Source organism: Carya illinoinensis, chromosome 15, assembly GCF_018687715.1.
Source record: "Carya illinoinensis cultivar Pawnee chromosome 15, C.illinoinensisPawnee_v1, whole genome shotgun sequence".
Lineage (NCBI taxonomy): Eukaryota > Viridiplantae > Streptophyta > Magnoliopsida > Fagales > Juglandaceae > Carya > Carya illinoinensis.
In genome coordinates, this window is record NC_056766.1 from 19,159,080 (window position 1) to 19,176,652 (window position 17,573).

The 17,573-nt window shown below is 37.6% G+C and overlaps 1 protein-coding gene across 1 annotated transcript; it reads left to right on the plus strand.

The window, feature by feature from the left end:
- Nucleotides 1-14,072: 14,072 nt before the first annotated feature.
- LOC122296736 (agamous-like MADS-box protein AGL62) lies at nucleotides 14,073-14,414 on the plus strand. The gene has a single exon (XM_043106533.1). The coding sequence runs from the start codon at nucleotides 14,073-14,075 to the stop codon at nucleotides 14,412-14,414; it is 342 nt and encodes a 113-aa protein (XP_042962467.1).
- Nucleotides 14,415-17,573: the final 3,159 nt, after the last annotated feature.

Below are 17,573 nucleotides of genomic sequence, written 5' to 3' on the forward strand. Positions count from 1 at the left end.
CTTTTATGACTATTAGAATTTTACCTTGTTCTGTAGAGTCAATCTCTAATGGTGAGTCTGAAGGAGAGCTAGGAACAGGTGGAGATGGGTTGCGCACTTCCTTTCTCTTCGGAGGCATAATTTCAAAAAACTGATACAATATTCATTAAGTAAAATAGTGCTCATCATCACGTAATGTGAAAATATAATTCGTCAATCACTATCTGTATCAGTATCATTTGACAATTCAGTCTCATCTTCTGTAGATAGTTCAGATGAATCAACACTTTGCTCAAGTGTTGCATCAACAATTTCAGCCTCAATATCTTCTCTATTCAATGGAATCATCTCATACTGGCTCAAATCCACAAACAAATTAAAGACGGGCTGACTCTCTTGGTATGCTTCTTGAGTAGAGGCATCATCTTCTTCTTCATCTCGCTCTTCTGCCTGAGGGATAACATCATATATATTTCTTGGAGCATATTTTTGTACTACTCGCCATTGAGTTCCCAACTTCGGGTCATCTAAGTAGAATACTTGAGATGCTTGAGAAGCTAAAATAAATGGATCATCCTCGTACCATTTTCTTGATGTATTAATACTCAAGAAATATTCATCATCACGGACTCCAGTTCGAGGATTGCTTAAATCCCACCAATCACACTTAAACAGATACACTGCAAGCTCCCCCAAATATTTCATTCCAATTATATCAACAATCACTCCATAGAAATCAATATTTTCTCCATCATGACTTCCCTCAACTAGGACACCACTATTTTGTGTTTTCCTATAATGATCTCGATCTATTGTGTGATACCTACTACCACGAGAAATACATGCAGAATATCTAGTAGCCCGTCTCAATGGGCCACGCGCTAATGCATACAATTCATCTGATATATCGTTTGGATTATTGGCATGCATTTGTACAACCTACATATTAAGTAAAACATCTATTATATCAATAAAAAAACAATCAATATTTTCTATTTGTATTGAATGAAGTGTCGCATATGTAATGTCATTACCCGTTGTTCAAACCATCTCGGAAACTCCTCTTCATGTTTCCGGTCTATATCATTTACTCCTAGTTCCTTGAGCATGTTAATATGATCACTGAAATTGATGATTACCACATGCATTTTATATTATTAGAATTTTGCGAAAGTAAATGAGCGAATACTAAATTAAGAAAAGATTAATACTTACTTCAAGTAAATCTCTATGTCAGGGCAATTGTTCAGCACGTACCACTGAGCTTTCTCAAACTCTCTTCCACATAAGTCATAACCACGCACTGCACCAAGTGGATGTACTTGTTGGGAAAACACGGAAAACACATTTCGTTGTCTTGCTCTGTCAACGTCAAAGTTTCTTTCTGGCCGATCAAACCTAGTGTCAACTCCGTGGAAATATTTGGAACAGAAGGTATGTCACTCATCATCAATATATGCTTCTGCAATTGATCCTTCTGGGCGAGCTTTATTACCAACTGTTCGTTTCAACTTCCCAAGAAATCGTTCAATGGGATACATCCATCTATACTGAACTGGTCCTGCAAGTCGAGCCTCACGTGGCAAATGGACGGCCAGGTGAACCATGACATCGAAAAATGACGGTGGGTAAATACTTTCTAGCTTACACAATATGATGGGAATTTCCCGTTCCATTCGATCCAAAGCTTCTACATTTAATGTCCGTGCACATAAGTCTTTGAAAAATAAACCCAACTCAGTCAAAGCCACGCGCACGTCTCTAGTCAAGTACCCACGTATACCAATAGGCAAGATACGCTGCAAAAGGACATGACAATCATGACTTTTTAACCCAGTTATTTTCCAGTCATTTGTTCGCACACACCTTGTCAAATTCGAGGCATAACCATCCGGTAATTTAATTTTCATTATCCACTTATAAAAAGTAGCCCTTTCATTCCTTGACAATGTATACCACCCAATCGGCATGTAAACGGACGAACCATTTTCTTGCAACTGCATTTCCGGTCTTTTTCCCAACCGCTTCAAATCCTTCCTTGAGTTTAATGTATCCTTCGTTTTTCCTTCAATTGACATCAATGTTCCCAATACGGATTCGCATATATTTTTTTCAATATGCATAACATCAAGACTGTGCCGTAATTTTAACTTTGACCAGTATGGAAGATCGAAAAATATACTCTTCTTAGTCCAATTCAACTCAGAAGTAGCTCGTTTTCTCTTTCGTTGTTTTTTACCAAATTCATTACAACCAACATCTACAAATTGTGGAAGTAAATCTTCACCAGACAAATATGGTGGAGGTTGGCCCCATTCAACAGTACCATCAAACATTTGTGAATTTCCCCGCCATCTATGATCACCAGGTAGAAATCGACGATGACCCATGGAACATAATTTTCTCCCGTAAGTGAGCCATTCAGATTTAGTATGTTTGTTACATGTTGGACATGCCATTTTCCCCTTAGTACTCCAACCTGACAAGTTTCCATATGCTGGAAAATCATTTATTGTCCATAAAACCGCAGCATGCATCTTGAACGACTTGCCTGTTGATGAATCAAATGTGACAACCCCATTCTCCCACAAATCTTTCAATTCTGCAATCAATGGCTGTAAGTGTATGTCTATATCATTTCCCGGCAATCTCGGACCTGGAATGAGCAAACTCATCATGAAATATGGATCTTTCATACACTTCCACGGTGGTAAATTATACGGCATAAGTACGACTGGCCAAGTACTGTGACTAGTACTCATGTTCCCAAACGGATTAAATCCATCTGTTGCCAACCCAAGTCTCACATTACGTGGTTCTTCTGCAAACCATGTATGCTCCTTATCAAATTCCTTCCACACCTGAGAGTCAGCAGGATGTGATAAAATATCATCGTTTCTAACTCTGGCTGATGAGTGCCATATCATGTCTGCAGCTGTTGCACGTGACATATATAATCGTTGTAATCTAGGTGTCAATGGAAAGTGGCGTACTACCTTTTGCGGCACATTTTGTTTGTCAGATGTCCATCTTGACTCGTGGCATATGGGACATTCGTTCAACTGCTCATTCTCTTGCCAAAATAATATGCAGTCATTCTTACATGCATGTATTACGTTGTAATCAAATCCAAGTCCTCGTTTCAATTTTTTTGCTTCATAGAAGTTACGAGGAAGTGTATTATCTGATGGCAGTGCCTCCTTAAACAACTTGAGTAACATATTGACAGCCTCAATTGATAATCGGCACATTGATTTTATGTGTAGCAGTCTTACGGTAAATGACAACTTACTGTGTCTTCTGCATCCTGGATATAGCTCACGTTGTGACTCATTCCACAATCGTGCAAAAGTATTATGACCCCCATCATTTGAACTTGATGTGTCCGTGCCACCTTCATTCATAAACATTCCCGCACCGATGTCACCTAACATTTCTTCCATATCCTCATCATACTCATCTCCAACAACATCTGGTTGTACATCTTCATCGATAGCTTCTTCTTCATGTGGAGCATCGAATGAAGTTGGATATGGTTCCCCGTGTAAGACCCAATCAGTATAACCCTTGTCAATACCTTTTACAAACAGATGCTCTCTCACCAAGTCTATCTTATGAGAGCGCAAATTCCTACATTCTTTACATGGGCATCTAATACGTCCATCACTATCACATGTACCCAATGCAAACTCTAAGAATTTCTTAACACCTTCAGCATATACGTTGTAATTCTGACCCAAACGATCGCTAACTCGCATCCAACTCTTATCCATGCTGACTATCTTCATTATAAACAATCACGTGTGCATCAACAAACAAGCATGTATCATGTATCAATCAAGGAGTATGCCACCTTACACCGGGTAGTTGGTCCTATCCCATTCGGAACTGTAAGATCATAGTCGCAAACCTATCCTCTATAATCTGTCACGCCCAACAAAATTTCGGCAGCATCTCCCCATAGTTCTCCAAATATGCTCGTCTGGTTGTGTGCACCGACTTATCCATCGTCGATACAACATCACCGAAACTGCATATCCGGAGAACAAGGGATAAATCTGCCAAAATCTTAATGCTGGACGTATAACAGATATAGCTCGATAGTTTGCGAGAATGATCTTACAATTCCAAACTGTCCACTCTGGACAATTCAAGAGTTATCAATCTTTCAATTAAGGCGGATTGATAACTCTCGAACGGGTCTAAGGCTAATATTGATGAACAAGCAATATAAGATATGCCAATATTTAACATGTATCAAACAAATAATTCAACATCATAAATAATTAAGTTTTGTAACAAATCTTAGATGATTTGTAATTTAATTCATTCTCATTTGATTATTTGAATCTTTTAAGTATTTAAGTATTATTAAATGTAGATTATATATATTTAATTTTTAATTACACTCCTGCATTTAAAATGTTAATTATTTTAACACTGCCCAAGAAATCGTTCAAACGGTGCTCGTGACCGTTCGATCTCCTATACAGTCGTTCGAACGGTACACGAATACCGTTCGAACGGTTTACTTCCAGAAATCACTCGTCTTCAACCTCCGAAAACCCCAAAATTTACAATCCATATTACATCAAAAGATAGCAAAATATATGACGAACTCATGTAAGCAAACGAAAACACTTATATAAAAACTAAAATGAGGTCAAATTTAAGGAGAATACCTGATTTGGAGAGATAAAGCTTCAAAAATTCCAAACGGTAAAAACTCTTCACCAAATGGTAAAAACAACCTCTTAATCCGAAAATATAAGAGATTGATAGGAGTTTGTAATATTTGAGGGCTAGATTGAAGAATAATGGCGTTGGTTGGAACAAAATGAGCGTGGGAGTGATGCTCGGTCGACTGAAACGAGTCCGAGATTGTGAGGTTCTGTCGTATAAATGCAGAACATTGACGTTCGAACGGTTGTTTAATGAACGTTCGAACGTCAAATCGACTAGCGGGAAAAATTCCCCCCGCTAATTTAACGTTCGAACGTGAAAATATACGTTCGAAGGCTAATAATAAACGTTCGAACGGTTATGTTATACCGTTCAAACGTCAAATCGATTAGCGGGAAAAATTTCCTCCGCTAATTTAACGTTCGAACGTTAATATATACGTTCGAACGTATTATTAAACGTTTGAACGCCAATAGTAAACCGTTCAAACGTTTAAGTTATATTGTTGCTTATTGTATTTTTTTTGCACTATACCTTTAAATATAATAATTTCTAAATGTACTATAGTTTAGAGCCATAGTAATATAACTATATAATATATAATCAAACATATATTATATAGTTTAGTAACATATATAGTATAAAATATCATATTACATCTAATATTATAGTCAAGTACTACATATATTAACCTATTATATATAACATATATATGTTATATAAATACATGAACATAGCTTCATGTATATAGTAGTCTATATTATATTAATTATACTATATAATATAACTTATACTATATACTATATAATATTCAATAGTATAATATATTTTAATTAAATATAATATAATATATACTATATATATAAAAAATTATATATATAATACATAGTGTTTAATAATATATAAGTGCATTAAATATATTGCATTTAATATATTTAACAATTAAAATATATTATAATTGAATTAATTATTATATTTAATATAATTAATACTGAATATTGCATTTAAATATTTGAAAATCGATTAATTAGGGATAAATAGTAATATTTAGTTAATGCGTTCGAACGATATAACTTACCGTTCGAACGGCACTGCATATATAAGCCCATCCCGACGTCATTTTCACGCATTTCCTCCGTGAAAAAGCCTCCAAACCGTCGATCTCCGCCGTTGAACGCCGTCTTCGCCGCCGTCAACAGTGCCCACTCGAAGCCCCTACCTCTAACAACCGGTATTTTTCATTTTTAAAGCATTTTACCGTTTAGATTTAGGTTTTTGATAGATTAATTGTTTAACTTAGGGTAAACCGATTTATACATCAAAATAATCGGTAGATTTGCATAAATCCATGTTAGGAACGTTTATTTAGGTTTCTATTGCATTTATTTTGGTGTAAAATCCAGGGAATCGAAGGATTCCATGGATTTCAATGGCCGAGTCGACTCGGCCTGGAATCCCGATCGACACGAATATCGTTCGACCTCTATGCGTATCGTTCGAACGATATAACTTAACGGTCGAACGGTCTGTCTGTAACCGTTCGACCGTTACCGTAGCGTTCAAACGATATAACTTAACGGTCGAATGGTCTGTCTGTAACCGTTCGACCGTTACAGTAAACGTTCGAACGATATAACTTAAAGGTCGAACGGTTTGTCTGTAATCGTTCGACCGTTACAGTAAACGTTCGAACGATATAACTTAACGGTCGAATGGTTTGTCTGTAACCGTTCGACCGTTACAGTAAACGTTCGAACGGTTTTTAATATTATATTTATATTATTAATATTGATATTGAGTGACATATTTATTGTTGATAATGTTGTTCAGAATATCAAATATTATTAAATTGCTGTTTGTTTCAAACTACTGTAAATAGTTCTTTATTGTATTTTTCTTGTTAATGTTATATATCTAGTTTGTAATTATAAATTTCAGGTTGATTATAATGTCTACTTCTAGACTGGCACGTAAGCGACGCAATCTTGGTGAGAGTAGTAGTGGTCCAGTTCGGGAGAGGACAGTTTCACTGGAGCGACCAGTGAAGATTTCTGATTTCCAGAGTCTTTTCTGGGAGGGTCATTCATTGCCCTCAATATTCAGTGATCGTGGTTGGGGACCTATCTTGGATGAACGGGAGGAAGCATGGGAGCCAGTCTCCTACATTGACATTGTTGCTGAGTTCTATAGAGAACTCGGCAGTGCCAGCGCAGATGATTCTGGGGCCTACAGTATCACTGTCCGAGGAGTACCCGTTGTATTTTCACGAGATGGACTTGCTGAGCATCTCGGTATTCCTAGGCTGCTAGATGCATATTCGAATGTGGTGCCTAGAGAGTCTGATCCTTCAGTTGAGGCGGAGACAGCTGAGGAGGAGGCATCAGTTTATACTGATGAGGTCGATACCCTTGCTGATCACGAGGTGAGGGATTTGGTTGTCGGTCCAGATGCTCCACCGTATGACGGGATGAAGAGCATCAAACAGGCAGATTTATCTTCTTTCTTTAAGATATTAAATTTGATAATTGCCAATAATATTGACCCTCGGCAGCACAAGACAGAAGTTGGCATTGATCGGACGAAATTTATGATACGGGTCGCTCGTGGCATTCCTATCGACTTGGTGGGGTATATATTCGATAGGATTCGATCAGAATCTCGGTACATTTCGATGGATATACTACCATTCGGAGTCCTGATCACCCGATATCTACTATGTGCTGGTGTTGTGCCAGATGTTGCTGAGCGTAAACGGGAGCCGATGGGACCGATAAACAGCACCACCCTCTCACGCAGCACGGGACACTCGAGACTGCGTTTTCGTGCACATGTTCCAGAACCAGTTGATCCTCACAGAGATGCACAGCCGGGAGATCATGGAGTCTCAGCTGCAGCTGCAAAGACATCTACACGGGCCGAGGCATCAGTCCACAGTGTTACTCGTGAGGAGATGACTGACATAGTGCGTGCAGCGATTAGCGAGCAGACATCAGCAGTGATCGATGCAGTGCGTATGGAGATCCATTCTGCTGTGTCTGAGCTTCGTACAGAGTTTGCTGCCATGTCTGCGACTCAGGTCACCATCAGTACTCGACTGACACAAATAGAGGAACGTATAGCTGCAGTCGAGGAAGTGTGCAAAGACTTGGGGTCTTAATTACTTTATGATAAATTTTATTTATTTATTTCCTGTTTTTTGTATGGACAATATTTTGTGTTTTGTAAATTCAGTATTTAAGTTATATGCAATAGTATTGTTTTATATTTTCTAAACTAATTCTTAATTTAGATTATTCATATTATTTAATTAACCAATTTTTTATAATTACTAGTTAATCTAAATATAATTTGGCAAAAAACTTAAAAAATTAAAACTCTGTCACCGTTCGACCGATTCAAATAACGTTTGAACGGTGAATATGCATCATTCGAACGGTTAATATTAACCGTTCGAACGGTTTATCAATTTCCCTCCAAAATAATTTTGCCTATCGCGCCAATATTACGTTCAAACGGTGAAAATTAAACGTTCGAACGGTTAATCATTAACGGTCGAACGGTTAACTTATTTGGGACAAAAATATTCGTCCCTAAGAATACCGTTCGAACGCGTTCGAACGGTCTAGCATAACCGTCATCATTTTGGAATGAAATTCAAATTTCGTTCCTAAATCCCACTTTTTGGGACGATTTTAAATTCGTCCCAAAGTAATTTCGTCCCAAAAAAACATTTTTGTTGTAGTGGATGGTACTGTCCCATGGCCATTGAAAAAACCTTCTCAGTCTCTCACCACATCCCCGATAATTTCCAACTCTTCTCCAATTGCCTCTATTCTAGAGGAACCCTTATCCCTTTTCTGAAGCCAACAAATACCCAGAATGGTGTTCAGCCATGTCTGAGGAATTTCGTGCTCTTATTCTAAATCACACTTGGGAACTGGTTCCTCACACTTCCAACCTCAATATCTTATGTTCAAAATGTATTTTAAAAACCAATAGGAAAGTTGATGGAACCCTTGAACGCCATAAAGCACGGCTTGTGGCCAAGGGTTTTCCATTAGCAACCAGGTTTGGATTATACCAAAACCTATAGTTTGGTGGTTAAGCCTATTACATTCGACTAATTCTTTCTCTTGTAGTGACCTCCAACTAGCCTCTTCATCAGCTCGACGTGTAGAATGCATTCTTACATTGGGACCTCTAAGAAGCAGTGTTCATACAACAGCCACCTGGTTTTGTGAATCCAGATTATCCTTCTCATGTGTGTAAGCTGTGAAAATCACTCTATAGGTTGAAACAAGCCCCTGGGGCTTGGTTTGTTAAATTGACTGATAAATTATTTTCTCTAGGATTTGTTGCTTCTCACTTAGATTCATCCCTGTTTTTGTTAAAAGTTGCCTTTGATTGCATTTATATTTTGATATATGTTGATGACCTGATTATCACTGGCTCGAATCCTACACTTATCTCAAATTTCATTGCTTCCTTAAGTTCATATTTTCCTGTTAAAGATTTGGGTATGCTTCACTATTTCTTAGGCATTGGGGTTACTAGGTATTCCTCAGGCTTGTATCTTTCTCAATCAAAATATATCTCAGATCTCTTACACTGCACCAACATGCATTCTTCACAACCTGTCACTACACCTATGTCCTCTTCGACTAAACTCACGTCTCTTGATTGGTGTACATTTGAAGATCCACAACTGTATCAAAGTGTTGTGGGTAGTCTTCAATACCTTGTTTTTACCAAACCTGACATCTCCTTTGTCGTTAATAGAGTCTACCAGTTTATGCACTACCCTAAACTTCCTCATTGGCAAGCTGTGAAATGGATTTTTAGGTACCTTCGTCACACCTCTTCTCTAGGGTTACATTTTTCCTCATCTTCCTCCTTAAACTTTTGGCCTTCTCTAATGTTCACTGGGCAGGATGTCCAGATGACCGCAAGTCTACTAGGGGTTTCTGTATTTATTCTGGGAGTCATCTTATCTATTAGGGTTCTAAGAAAAAGGCTACTATTCCTTAGTCTTCCACTGAAGCTGAGTATAAATCAGTTGTCAGTACCACATGTGAGCTCATTTAATTACAGTCTTTAGTTAATGATCTTGGTATTTTTCTTTCTCACTACCCGACCTTGTAGTGTGATAACCTAGGAGCTACATATCTATCAGTCAATCCTATTCTCCACTCTAAGACCAAGCATGTGGAGCTTGACTACCACTTTGTTCAAGAATGGGTTGCTGCCAAGACACTCCAAGTTTCCTTTATATCTAGCAAAGACTAGATTGCTGATATTTTGACTAAGCCTCCGTCAACTACACAATTTCATTTATTACGGTCAAGTCTCACTTTAGTCTCAGTGCCATTTGACTCGCATGAGGGTATTAGGGCACCTCATCACATTGCATCAGCACCAACACATAAATCCAGCTCTAGCAAACATGCACTCGAAGAAGAAGAATGCCACATTCTAGAACCTGCTTCCATAACAGAATGAAGATTCCCTTTGCCACCTGTCATCATAAGAGTGGCACAACCTATAGTGTTTGTTATACCTTGTATTCTATAAATAGGCAGACTATTGTACACAGACAATAATGAGAAAAAGGAGGAATTTCATAGAGCTTTGATTGATTGCGGTGAGTTTGGAATTTCTTCAAACATCTTGCATGCATTTCTTTTCCTTCAGTTTTAGCATAAAGTCAATCTAATAGATCACATAAAGTTATATTATTTTTTGGATTTACTTTAACATAATTCATTCATGTCTATAGTACTCTTTTTATTGATATAAGTGTGGTGATTAAAAAGTGATGAAATTGGATAATTAGTGTACACACTAAGTGTGTGGAGGTCTAGTTTTTACCTATTAATTATAGTAAGAGAAGTGCTATAACCGTATAGATCTTTCATAAAAATAAATCTACAAACACGACTTCTTATGATATGTTAGATTTACTAGTTTATAATACAAATAACTTTACAATCTAATGTACTACATCAAGTTACGTTAGTTTGTTATTTTAAATTTTATGAAACTTTTTCGTGGCTAAAATATTTCTCTAATTAAGTAGATTTTTGTATTTGGTGCTAATTAATTGGGGGAGGATAGTGGATACTCTCTAATTGATCACTAGATTGTGGCATGGATCGAACGGATGTGTTGTTGCGCCAAACGAAGTTACTGTATATAGTATACACCTTTGACCTAATTTGGACTATTAATTTTCAGCTTTTTTTTTTTTTTTTAAAGGAAACCTGCATCTTGTATTCATGTGTTAATCATATTACACATTTTATCAAAAACAACATTTTCCAAAACCTCCTTAGGATGATCTTCCATCCAAACTAACTCTTCACTTACATTTAAAGGTAACTTTGTAAGACTATGAGCAACACAATTACAAACTCTCTTCACATATACCACTATCCAGTTCCTTCTATTGTTCAGCACAACTTTTAAATCCTCAATCAGTTGACCATGCCATTCCCAATTCGCTTCTAAACTGTTAATAGCTTTAACAATAGTTAATGCATCACCCTCCAGTTGTACATTCCTGAAATTGAGCTCTTCACATAACTTCATGGCCCTCCATAGAGCAAAAACTTCTACTATGACAAGATCTGCAACATGTTCTTTCGGATAGCATAGAGAAACTAGCACCTCTCCATGACTATCTCTAATTACTACCCCAATCCCACCTCTGTTTTCACTTGACTTCAAAGCCGCACCCCAGTTCACCTTCACCATATCTCCCACAGGTAGTTTTCAAAGAGGAGAGTTGCTACCATGAGTTCCACCAATTTCTTGAACTTTGTCTTGCTTAACTTGTGCCAATTGATACTCTGACAAGCATTCAACAGCTTTATTAAAACTTGCATTAGGTCCTTCAAACTTATTTTCAAACACCAACCCATTTCTTCTTAGCCAAACTCCTCTCAGCACCACAACCATTACCTCTAACTGATCTAGAGGCAGTTTTGAGAACCAGTTAGACCATAATTCAAAAAAATCGTTTTCACTACTTTGCCATTTCTGCACTAGACTCCTTCACATGCTCAAACATCACTTGCCCTATTACAACTCCACAGAGCATGACATACAGACTCTACCATGCTTTTACAAACTAGACAAGTAGCTTCTTTTAGAACAACTCTTCTCATTAAATTCATCTTAGTTGGTAGGCAATTATTTATAGCCTTCTAAACAAAGATTTTAACCACCCCTGGAATATTCATTCGCCATAACCCCTTCCATACCTCACTTGACCTACTTGATACTTTCCCTTTCTCACTTCTTTTCCTGTTAACGTCAAAATGATATGCACTTTTCACACTGTACATACCATTCTTTGAAAATGTCCAAATTTGTTTATCAGGGAGTCCAGAAAAGCTAACATGTAATTTACAAATTATTGAGACCTCATACTCATTAAACACCTTCTTCAGTAGTTCAATATCCCATTACTTCCTATCAGCTCTTATTAGCTCCTCCACCTTTGCTTTAGTGTTCAATATTTTTATTGTTGATTGAATTCTATAAGTAACAGCCATAAGTATCCACCTATCTTTCCAAATCCTTATACTCTTCCTATCACCAACCCTCCAAACCAGCCCCTCCTTCAATAGATTGAGAGAACTCCACAAACTTCTCCATACCACAGAAGGTTTAAATCCTAAAGAGGAATTCAATATATCAGAATTTTTGAAATATTTATCTTTCAACACAACAGCTGTCATAGACAATGGATTCATCATCACCCTCCAACATTGTTTTGCAAGAAGTGCTTAATTAAAAGCTTCCAACTCTCTAAATCTCAAGCCTCCATCACACTTAGACATTTCCATCTTGGCTCAACTCTCCCATTGTATTATGTTATCCTTCTGTTTAAACCCCCACCAGAATTTAGCCATTTGTGAAGCTATCTCCTTACACAATCTTTTTGGCAATCTGAATACACCCATATAATAGGTAGGAACAGCTTGTATAATAGCCTTCAATAGCACTTCTTTCCCTGATGGTGAGAGGAATTGGTTCTTCCAATTACTTAGTTTTTTCCGCACACGTTCCTTTAGCATACTAAAATATTGATATTTAGACCTACCAACCATAATTGGCAGGCCTAAATATTTTTCACAATTGTTCTGCACACGAGCCCCACAGTCCTTAACTATTGCATTCCTCACATTTAAATCAACTGCAGGACTGGATAGTATAGTTGTCTTGTGCTTATTAAGACTCTAGCCAGATGCCTTCTCATATACCTCCAAAATACTACTGATTTTCCTCCATTCCTTCCATGTAGCCTTCCTAAAAATTAAACAATCATCTGCAAATAGCAAATGAGTCAACTTAACCCCCCACCTTGAGCCACTGTCACCCCTTTTAGTTCATTTTTCTGTTTTGCCTTTTCAAGCATTATACTTAATCCCTCAGCACATAGAAGGAATAGGTAAGGAGACAGTGGATCTCCTTGCCTTAATCCTCTAATAGGAATAATGTACTCACCTGGCATTCCATTTACAATAGTAGCATAACACACTGATGAAATGCAGTTCATAATCAATCTTGTCCATCTAGCCCCAAAACCAAGTTTTTTCATTATTGCTTCTAGGTATCCCCATTCCACCTTACCATAGGCTTTAGAGATGTCCAGCTTCACTTTCAATTGTTCTATTGGCATCCCAAGGGGTTTTTTTTTTTTTTTTTAAACAATAAATGAAGTGTTGTGCGTTTATTATTTTTTTGAGTTACTTATAGAGGCAGGTGGGGGGGGGGGGGGGGGGGGGGGGGAGATCATATCGAGTTTTTTGTCAAAATTTAAATAAGATAAGAGATAGGAAATCCAATTTTATTTCTAATTTTAATTTTGTCCTAATTAATTAGATGGCATGCATGAATTAAATGTGTATGCATAAATTAAGCTTTTTAAAATCGCTTTGTTCTAAAAATATATGGAATTAATGAAATTATAGAATTTAAAAAATATGATTAATTGTAATCGAAGAATTCTATGAGCCGGGCCATTTTTTTTTTCCTATTTGATGATTCTTTGAATGGTAAGAAATTATATTAACTAGAATTGGAGCGTAGTCAACCGATCGACATAGTTAGAATTTTTTTGAGAAGATTTGCTCATGGAATTACAAGCAAGCTTTTGCAAGAATTTTGCCCAATTGAAGGGTCTAAGACATAACTAATACTGGTCGATTTTCGCAATTAACTAAAGAGAAAGATATTAAATTAAGAATCTTTTAGAACCAAAATTATAGGGTAATTGGTACGTACCCTATAATTTTGGTTCTAAAAAATTCTTAATTATAGTAATTATATATATATGCTGTACGTTTTAGACTATGATCACAAGAGATCATCATAATATCATATGTATTGATCTGCTGCGCGCCATGGTTATACAGAAGAAGATGCTCGAAGGCAAGAAAACTAGAGGCCGACAAAGGATAGAAATCAAGGAACTGGCGGAGGAAAGCAAAAAACAGGTAACTTTTTCGAAGCGGCGTGCCGGCCTCTTCAAGAAAGCCGGTGAGCTTTGTGTCTTGTGCGGCGCGGAAGTGGCCATCATCGTGTTCTCTCCGCATAACAACGTGTTCTGCTTCGGCCACCCAGATGTTGAAACCGTCCTCGACCGCTATCTCACTGGAAATCATTCATCCTTCTCGCACACGAGTTCGTCTGATCTGCACGATCAAAACCTTAGTAACGTTAATAATGTAGCTGCAGCGGAGTAACGTTAATAATGTAGCTGCAGCGGAGTTGATGAACAGACATTATGCGGAGGCACAGGAGGAGTTGGAAAGGGAGAAGAAGCGGCTAACGGAGATAGAGGAGGAGGTGAAGAGGAAGAAGATAGAGAACAATGGCGAGTACTTTTGGTGGGAGGAGGCGGTGCATGAGAATATGGAGTTGGAAGAGATCGAACACTACATGAGTGCTTTGCAAGAGATGCGATGGAAAGTGGGGAGCAGGCTTGAACAATTTAGGATGATGCGATCTGTTACTCATGATGCTTGCGCCTGGGATTGGGGAACTACGTTGCTTTAATTTTATCAAGATTAATGACTTCTCCCATCAGCTTTATTCAGATTAATGACCTCGTTTTTATTTCTTTGAAAACATGAAACTTGTGTTTAAATATCTGACCCAATTAGGACGGAATTAAATATATTTTGGGTAATCCTTTTTTCTCACTTAATTGCAATATTGCATGGAGAGACCTTTTTTTTTTCTTTTTTTCTTTTTTCTCTATTAATTAGAACAAACATTACAACAAATGTTTATCAATCCCAAAAATGCAGAACTTTAAACTCAAGATATGGCCCCTCTCACACACTTATATCATCCATATTCCAAGCATGCTTAGCCAGTTTGTGTACTGCCCGGCCCTTCATTACCCATGTGTCCAACAAGCTAAATGCTGCATTGGTGGAAATTATTATCAACTCTTGAATCCCCTTATTCATATTTTCAAGAATTGACATAGAGTTTAATTAGTTCTTTTGTTGTTCTTTTCCACACACTTGACCTGTTTATGATCAGACCCTAAGGATAATGCTGCAGCAATATTGTGTATTGCTGCAGCATGCTTAATCTCTTTACTCTCATACATTCATTGATTTCGTCTAAACCAAAACCCACATTAAATAGAGAGACTTGAAGAATATATATACTTTCATCTTAATTAATGGATCGGCCTTTAACAAACAAAAAAATTAATGGATTTTGCCTCATCCCATGGATTTCATTAATAATCAAGTCCTTACAAGAAATTGCTTACCGAGCCATACAACTTGAGATACAAAAGAAGGGCAATAAGACCATAACACCATATCTAAAAAATTACAAGCATTTCTAGCCAATAGATGTGTCACACTATTTACTTGTCTACTAACATGCAGAAATTGCACCTCTTGAAAGCCCTGCATTAACCTTCTAATATCCTCAATGATGAAGGCAAAATTTGTTAAAATATCAGCAGAGGAATTCAATATGTTCACAAGAACAAGACAATTAGTTTCCTCCATCAGCTTTGGAATAATACCCCATTGAATACAAATCTGTAAACCCTTTAGCGCTACAGTTGTTTCTATAAACTCTGGGGAGGAAACCTCACATTCAATTTTACTGCATGCAGCAATTACATTCCCTTCACAGTCCCTAAGAACAACCTCAACACCCGCCTGCTGCATCTCAAAAAAGGTTGTTCCATCGATATTCATCTTAAGGTAAGCTGTAGCTGGAGGAGACCGGCTTAAGACCTTCTGTACCGCCTTGCTATGGCCATAAAAAGTCTGCACTTTTTGAAATCCTAATATATATATTGAAATTTCTTTCCTTTTTTAAGATTCTTTTTAGAATCAACGTCAAATATATTTATTAATAAAACTCCATCAAAGGAGGGAAAGATTAACAGATGAAGATGGGCAATCCTCCATCTCAATCACCGATGTTGTTGATTGGCAAGCCATTGCCATTACCCACTCAAATCGGTTCGTTACCAGAGTATGGTTCAGAGGAGAGATTGAATTGAGTTGAGAGAAGTCGTGGGTTATATGGTGGGTGGCTGCCAAATCAGGGTACCGGGTGGGATCGATAATGGCAGAAGGTGAGGTGTAGTTTACTGAGAATGAGCGTGGTGGGTCTTGTTGATAGGCATGGTCAAATCTGTAGTGGCACTGGAGGGCTGTATGGCCTGGATTGGAACAAACTTGGCAGATAGGGCAATTTGGGTTTAGGGCGATTTGGGTTTAGGGCGATTTGGGTTTGGGGTGTAGGAATGATTGGGGAAGTTTTGAGAGGGTGAAAAACAACCTCTCTTAAAGGGTCTGGTTCGACCTCGGTTATACCTGTTACCCCTATATGAGCCTCTACCTCATTGGTCACGGGGAGGTGATTGGTTTCGTTCTGGTGGTGATGGAGGTAACAAATGATTCATAAGAAGGGCCAAGGCCGTTTAGAAGTAGGTCACGAGTTCCTTATCAGCCAATGGGTTACCAGTTGTTGCAAAGGTGTTTGCAAGCATACTAACTTTGCTAAAAAATTTTGGTATGGGTTGCTCTCCTTTGGACAAATTAGTAAGTTGAGAACGAATTTGAAACTCCTTTGCTTGAGAATGTGAGCTGAACATTGATTGAAGGGCAAGCCATAGCTCCCTTGAGGTTTCTGCTGAAACGACATGGCCAATAACAAATTTAGTAAGAGAAGAAAATAAAATGCTAAGAATCAACTGATCGGCTTTTTCCACGAGAGATAAGCTAGATTGTGTTTTGGTTTAGAATCAGAATCAGAGGGAAGGTATTTCTGTGGAATGGTCTGAGTTCCGTCATTAACAAAAGAGATCGAAGAGATCTTGTCCCCTTAAATAAGTGGATATTTGAACCTTCCAAAGTAAGTAATTATCAGAGTTCAACTTGATGGTAACATATGGGAAAACAAAGAAGAAAATGGAGGAAGGAGGAGTGGTGAGACTCTTGGATTCTGTAGCCATGGTGAGGAACAAGAGAGGATCAAGAGACTGCTAGTCATCAAGCTCTGATACCATGTCAGATCAGAAGAAAAAGAGTAAACATGCATTGTGATTCTGTGGAAGTTTTCCTCACTGAGTATTTCATTGATATACATGCCTTTATATAGACATACGAATTACATGTGGTCCAATAGGAATATTACAGAATAAAAAGAAAGAATAAAATTTAGTTACACTAGATATACAATTTAGACAGATAACAGAATGTGTAGTCACTAGAATATTCCTGAGGATTATGTAGCTGCTGAATCATCTGAGGTGCTTGAGGTGGTATTTGACCCGTTGCTTTTCTGTTATGATTCATTTTTTAGACTAAGGTTGATACTGATCATGACAAGTCTAAGGCAGCATTAATGGAGCGTGG

Excerpts from the sequence above, each read along its gene's own strand:
- LOC122296736 (XM_043106533.1), top strand. The coding sequence starts at position 14,073 with ATGGTTATACAGAAGAAGATGCTCGAAGGCAAGAAAACTAGAGGCCGA.